The 7,500-nt window shown below is 43.8% G+C and overlaps 1 protein-coding gene across 1 annotated transcript in view; it reads left to right on the forward strand.

Moving 5' to 3' along the window:
• The window catches only part of LOC134435044 (hypoxia-inducible factor 1-alpha-like), a 39,660-nt gene that overhangs the window by 15,322 nt on the left and 16,838 nt on the right, over positions 1-7,500 (forward strand). The window contains exon 2 of the mRNA XM_063183789.1: positions 3,714-3,904. Coding sequence (XP_063039859.1) covers positions 3,714-3,904 — 191 coding nt within the window. The remainder of the gene's footprint in view (positions 1-3,713; positions 3,905-7,500) is intronic.

The following is a 7,500-nucleotide window of genomic DNA, read 5'->3' on the forward strand; positions in this document are numbered from 1 at the left end:
TCTAAATCAATGACATTCAGCGACTGTTTTCGGTGGCCCATCTCCAATACTTTGTCGTTTTCATTCATGAAGATGTGTAGAGAGTCAAATACAAATGCAAAGTGTGTTTGCAGGGCACCTGACAGCTTTGGCCGGGCCCAAGACAAAGTCATCTGAAAGGGCGCTCCCCACCCAATGCATACAACGTAATGAGGACCCAATTTTGGGCCCCCTCTCTCTCAGGCCATGAGACAATTGACCCCTTTGTCTCCTCCCTGTCTTCTTCCCTGTGTGTTTGTGTGTGAGAGAGACAGAGAAACAGCATGAGAAAGAGTGTGTGAACACACGGCAGAGACACTCTTATGTAATCAAACTTGGGAACTTTAACACGACATCTCAAACATAGCAAGAGCTCGAGAGATTGTGTGTCTGTGTGTGCGTGTGTGTGTGCGTGTGTGTGTGCGCGTATGAGTGTGTGTGTGTGTGCGTGCGTGTGTGTGTGTGTGTGCATGTGAGTGTGTGTGTGTGTTTGACTGACATCATTCAGTAGGCCAAAATTATTGGTAGACTAGTTTGATAGAGCTGCATCCATGAGTAATTGTTAGAGGCTATTTTTTTTACTTCTGGGGCCTCATGTACGAAGCTCACTTACGGAGAAAAAAGTTACTTAAGTTGTTTTCCACGGCCACGGTTAGATGTACTAAAACAGACTAGACGTGGAAAACTGCGGATCTCCACGCGAATTTCAGGGCTGCTGTGAAAGTTTCCGTAAGCGTGGAAGTTGCCGTAAGTGGTGCATTGCGTCTTTTTGGCGGCACACAGAGGCACGTGTGTTGTACGCGGTCGGAAATATTGCAGAGATGCAGATGGGTTAAACGTGGATTTTAATGTTGAGGCGCGTGATTTAAAAAAGAAGATGAAGAAAACCACCTCAACCATATTATTGTTGAGGTAGCTGGTTAAAATGAAGCAGACTCATGAAACTATAGGCCTATTGGAATTACAACGAAATTGGATGCCCATCAACAGCATTATTTGGCAACTATTAAACATTGAATAGCCTATTTACTGGATCTGCGATGCGTCTTCTCGCATTTGTTGGGAACGTCCTCACCGCAGTGCTTGTCTTTCTCTTTTAATAAGGCTACTGTAAAATTAGTCCATCAATTGACAGGTGATTTTTATAAGCTAACTGAGTTGGCTGCAAGTTATTCCTACATGTGGCGTAGCCTATGTGTACATGTGTCATCTTTCAGAGTTATAACCCACATAAATGTTTATTTCTCGGAAGCCTTGGCGACTGCCTCATCGCAATGTGTTCTGATGTAATGCCTTTTAAATATAAATTGTTGGGAAACCTGCATTGTACTGCAGTATAACATGACAGTTTTTTTCTGCTGTCCTCACATTAAGTAGCCTATTACCAATGCCGATTTTATACACGCCAAAGTAATTTTGTTAGGCTATTACGCGCAGCCTTTTTCCTTTTAAATTGGCTACCTCCGAAACAGCGCCTTCACCTCGCATCATGATTTCCCGCGTTCCCATTCCCGCGTTCCCTTTCCAGTTCTTTCAACCAATGAATGCACATGAATGGGTCTGTTCATACTAATTAGAATATTCATATAGAATATTTAAGGGAGGAGGCAAGGCGGAGACTTGGGCTCGCTTGTGCTCGTGCGTGTGCGCAAGATTTCACGGCAAAACCTGGTTACGCACGTATTGATACATCCGGATATTTTTGTCCGTAAGTAACTTTCAAGATTTTCGCGCCCGCACTTTCTTGGTAGGAAATCCACGCATTTCTTTGTACATGAGGCCCCTGGAGTATACCATTTTCAAAGCAGGCTGAAACATATTACAGAGGTGCCAGATTGGCAATTTCTATTATTTTTCTTTAACCGAAAATGACACAGCTGATTGAAGAGCTAGTACTGGAATTTGCTCTGGCAAAAGCACAAAATACCTACGATTCTTCTTTTTTTCCTTCTTTCTTTTTCTCTTTGCTAAGAATCAAAACAAAATATACAATAGAAAAATGATTGATGGCATAGGGTTGAGAAATCCAGGTCAGATTCGAACCTGGTTCCCCCCATGAGCAATGTTGCCCATCAGGTGTGTTAGCATGAGCACAAGCAGTCCCCAAGAATCAATATTTCTTTTGATACTGTAACTGTGTTTATTTAACAGGCTTTATCTGTGTTGTAAAGCAGAATAAGAAATGTGAAGAACAATAGTCAGGATGGTGATTTGGGTCCACAACGGCATTCCAACAAAACTTGCACGGGTGAAACAAACTGATCCTATCACGATCCTATCACATTCCTGGGGAGGTGAGAACGTGTAAGCAAAGCAGGGTTAAGAAGTCAGGCTTGTAGATCACACAGGTGTCAATTCCCGGGTTTCCGAAAGTGAAACACCTGTCTCGTTTACCTTTCGTTTCCTAAAACAGTTGAGTTAGCTGAGCAGCTCACCTACCTGTTTTCAGTGGTCATTTTGATCATCTGATTCAGAAATATTTGGATCAAATTCATGATGGAATTAGTGGGTTTCACCATGACGTCAAACAAGGCTATCAAGCAGATATATATGGCTCATTGCTCATTAATAAGCAGAGCTGTATAAAGTAGTAGAAGTACTGTTACAGATGTAATTACGACACTAGTAGTGTGATATTACATAGCCTAGTAGCAGCCACATATCATACCACTAGTGCTGTAATTACATCTGGAACAGTCCTTCTACTTCTACTTTATACAACTCTGGGGTGAGTTTCTCAAAAGAGAAGTTGTTAGCCTGTTAGCAACGTCGGTAGTTGCCAATGGGAAAATGTATTGAAAACAACAAAGTAGCTAATGTAGTAAGCAACTTTGGTTTTGAGAAATTCACCCCAGCTAAGTTAATAAGTTCCTGAGATAGTTAATGGATGCAATTTCATGCATATAGGGACAGAACCGTTTTGCCCCATGCTTAAAAAAACTTTGTCTAGTGGAGCTGTTCTTGCTCCCGCACCTGTTAGGCCTACTTCTGTTATGTGTGTGCTGTGGATCTGTATTTTGATCTCTTCATAGTTGGAACTGCTGATGTTTGTATCATGTTTTCTTGACTGCACCATGATTCCATTTGGCTAGGTCTAGTTCCAAATACCTCCAATGGTGTGCACATGGAGCGGGACAAAAATGAAACTGGGGCATCAAAGCCCAATTTGCTTACAGTACAACTAAACTCTTTGAATAATTCCTCCTGGATGGATGAGAATGTTTGCCGTCTACATAAACATGTTTGCATGGGAGAGAAGTGGCCCATGACGCTAATGCACCATACCCCGCGCCAAATAGGTTTACATGCCCTTGGGGATCCAGGTTGTGGGTTGTGGGAGTGCAGCGTGGGTCATTTCCCAACCCTACCCTACCCAATCTCTCTCTCTCCCCTCTCTCTTCTGGTCATGATCTTCACTGTCCTATCTACCAAAAAGACATAAAATCAGGGGTGACATGACACAGTGGGCCAGTGGCCCGTACCATTGCGCTGGGACCCAATTCCAGGCCCTCCTAGGTCATTTCCTGATCCTTCCCCATCGCTCTTCCACTCATTTCCTGTCGCCATCTTCGACTGTGATATCTCAGTAATTGCTTAAAAAACAGCAAAAATATTTGAAAAGGCAAAAACATCCCACAAAAGTCATTTTAAAAACCAACAACATGTTACATGTGTGCATGTCTGTGTTTTTTTAGGGTGAGCTCGGAGCGCCGCAAGGAGAAGTCTCGAGACGCAGCACGCTGTAGGCGGGGCAAGGAGTCGGAGGTCTTCTACGAGCTGGCCAATGAGCTTCCTCTTCCTCACAGTGTCTCGTCCAACCTGGACAAAGCCTCCGTCATGAGGCTCACCATCAGCTACCTGAGACTCAGGAGGCTACTCAACCCTGGTGAGATATGGAGACACACACACACACACACACACACACACACACACACACACACACACACACACACACACACACACACACACACACACACACACACACACACACACACACACACACACAGACTGAGGCTACTCAACCCTGGTGAGATGTGGAGACAGACAGACAGACATACACACATACAGACAGACAGATAGACAGGCAGGCAGACATACATACATACAGGCAAACAGGCAGGCAGGCAGGCAGGTAGACAAACAGACAGAAAGGCAGGCAGACAGACACAGACAGACAGACAGACAGACAGACAGACAGACAGACAGACAGACAGACAGGCAGACATACAGACAGACAGGCAGGCAGGCAGGCAGACATACAGACAGACAGACAGACAGGCAGACAGACAGACAGGCAGACAGACAGGCAGACAGACAGGCAGAAGATGGGGGCAGAGAGTAAGAAGTGAGAGCGAGTAGAGGAGGTAGATATTTAGATTTTTAAAATGTTCTTTATTCACAATAAGGTTGTTGTACTATCACTCCATGCCGACTAGCCAAGGAACAAAAGAGAGAGGTAGGGAGAGAAAGAAGATAGAGGGATGAGGAGACAGGGGAGACAGAAAAATAGAGAGGGATGGAGAGAGAGAGAATGGATGACAATCAGACAGATAGAGACAATGGGGTAGACATGAAGTGATACGTAAGAGGGAGGAAAGGAGGCAGAGAGAGGAGACTGAGAAAATGGAGAGAGAGAGAGAGAGGGAGAGGGGGAGAGAGAGAAAGAGAGAGAGGGAGAGGGAAGATGCAGCAGATGGAGATGGAGGGTGAGGGACGACTGAGAGAGACCGTGAGAGAAAGGGAGACTGAGAAAGAAAGTCAGTGAGTGAGAAAGAATTTGAATTATTCATGGTGCTTGTTTTCAAGCATTCCAGCTGGTATGAATCGAACACAATTTGCTGTTATCCAGTATGAATATTATATCATCACCCAATTTGAAGCCAGAGTTCAATATCTGTGTCTTTTGGGTGAACATATTTACAGAAGGAGGGTGAGCTGTTTATGTGACTGTTATAACTGTAATGAAATTTGTTTATTTCATTATCTCTTGTCAGACTGTCTCTCTTTCTGTCTTCTTTTACATAGTTATATACCATATCCAGGGCTCTAAATTAACATCCGCCAACCGACCAAATGCTGATGAAAATTCAGTTTTACTGGTAGTTACTAGCCTTGTTTAACCATTGCTGGCTGTGTGTTTGGTTAGTAAAATCAGCATCAGCTAGCCATTTTGACTGGTGAAGAAAAAAGTGAATTTAGAGTCCTCGTCATGTCATGTGCACAGTACAGGTATGCCATTATGCTTAGTAATAGAGCTACAGTAATTGTTACAGTGAGGTTCATCACACCAACAGAGGGACAAAGAAACATGGACAGGTGGACAGAGATGAGAAGAGTGAAAAGGAGTGAGAAATAATTATGCCCAGCTCAATAAATCCATAATGAAATTAACATAAATAAAAGAAAACCAACAGCGTGAGATCGACTTGAAAATGAAAATACAGATAAAGGAGACAGAGAGAAGGACAGAAGGATAAGGGGATGGCAACAGGCAAGTCAGGAGAGAGTAAAATAGGAAATGGAGTGAATGAAGAAATGAGTGATTGAGAGAGGAGTGAGAGAAAAAGGAGGAGAGAGTGGGGCTCTGGAGGAAAACACCGCATCAGGTGTTTACAGAATACTTATGACAGATCCCAGGTAGCCAAGGGAGGGAGGAGAAGAAGAAGGAAACGGAGAGAACAGAAGTAGAGGGCAGGGAGAGAGAGGGAGACAGACACGGTGGGAGACAGAGAGAGCGGGGGGGAGAGAGAGAGAGAGAGGGAGGAGCTGAATGATAACGTAGAGAGAGAGAGAAAGCAAAGGGAGAGAATTGTGATTGTGTGTGTGTGTGAGTCTGAGAGAGAGCGAGAGAGAGAGAGAGGGGGGGGGGCTGAATGATAAAGTAAGGGAAAGGTAAGGGTGACAGACTGAGAAGGGGCAAAAGGGAGAAAAATAGCTTTCATGTTGAAACACTCCATCTACCTACCTGAAGAGCAGGAGAGAGACATCCGTGAGGGAGCGAGAGAGGGGGGGGGGGTGACAGAGGGGCAAGCACAGAGAACAGAGACACTGGCTGACTGAGTGATAAACAAGCTGACAGGCAGACAGAAAGAAACAGTGGGAGAGAGGGGGGGAAGAGAGAGAGAGAGAGAGAGAGAGAGGGAGAGAGAGAGGGGAAGAGAGAGAGGGCGGAGAGAGAGAGAGAGAGAGAGAGAGAGAGAGAGAGAGAGAGAGAGAGAGAGAGAGAGAGAGAGAGAGAGAGAGAGAGAGAGAGAGAGAGAGAGAGAGAGAGAGAGAGAGTAAAGTAAAGGATGTGAGCCTCAATTCCAGGAATCTCAGCTTAGGATCACCTGTGAGGTCAGAACATCCTTCTAAGTCAATAGATGTGGGAGGGGATGAAGTTTGAAGAGGCAGAGGACAAAGACGAACACACACACACACACACACACACACACACACACACACACACACACACACACACACACACACACACACACACACACACACACACAGAGGGAGAGGGAGAGAGACAGAGAATAATGATTGAGGCGGTGTCACTAAGGCATTATTTTTGGACCTTTAAAGGGTATGCAACAGACCTATCAGCAGCAGCAATGAATAGCACAGACACATGCGTATAAACACACATACCATTATTTACATATATATTTCCCCATCCATGATTTACATACATATTTATTATCATTGTCCGTACATTGCCTTGGAAGAAAATGTCATGGGGATGCAAATGTAGCAGCACATACTGGCTGCATAAATCTACTGTAGCCTGTGTTTGTTCAAAATGAGCTGAAGATGAAGCAAGTGCTGCAGTGAACAGCATCCTAAAGGTTATGTCAGACTTGCACTGACCGCAAATGAACAAGTGAAGTGGAGGCATTAAATGACTGTGTCCAAGTTAATTAATCACCTCAACAACCCAACCAATTCTACTAAATGAGAATGAAGACTCTCTCAAGCGCTCTATGCAGGATGAAAACTACAGTTGCAAAGGTGTGCTGGCCCGACTCAAATACACACAGTATAAATGACAAACATACATACATGTGTGCGTGCAGGTGTGTTTGTGTGTTTGTAGAGAGTTACTTGTGCACAATCCCTGATGCTGAACAAAAAGATTACGTATTTTTTGAAAAAAGTTTCACACACTCCTTTGGATTTTGTCTTCTTTAAGTTATTTTTTCTTCTTTTTATTCATTCATTCATTGGCAATGACGTTTCAACCTCTCGGTCTTCCTCAGATTCACTAACAAACACAGGCTTGACACAAATACGTGTTTGTGTGTTTGTCTTTGTCTTCTGCCTCCTGAACCTTCATCCCCAATATATTGACTTAAAAGGATGTTCTGACATCACAGGTGAAATGACAGTGAGGAGAGACACAAGAAGCAGCAGACAAAGGTGTTTCTTTACTGTTATACTGTTACTACTAATACTGTTACTAATCAATTTATAGAATTATGTTATTGTTTTATTTTGTTTGAA

Source organism: Engraulis encrasicolus, chromosome 19 (assembly GCF_034702125.1).
Source record: "Engraulis encrasicolus isolate BLACKSEA-1 chromosome 19, IST_EnEncr_1.0, whole genome shotgun sequence".
Lineage (NCBI taxonomy): Eukaryota > Metazoa > Chordata > Actinopteri > Clupeiformes > Engraulidae > Engraulis > Engraulis encrasicolus.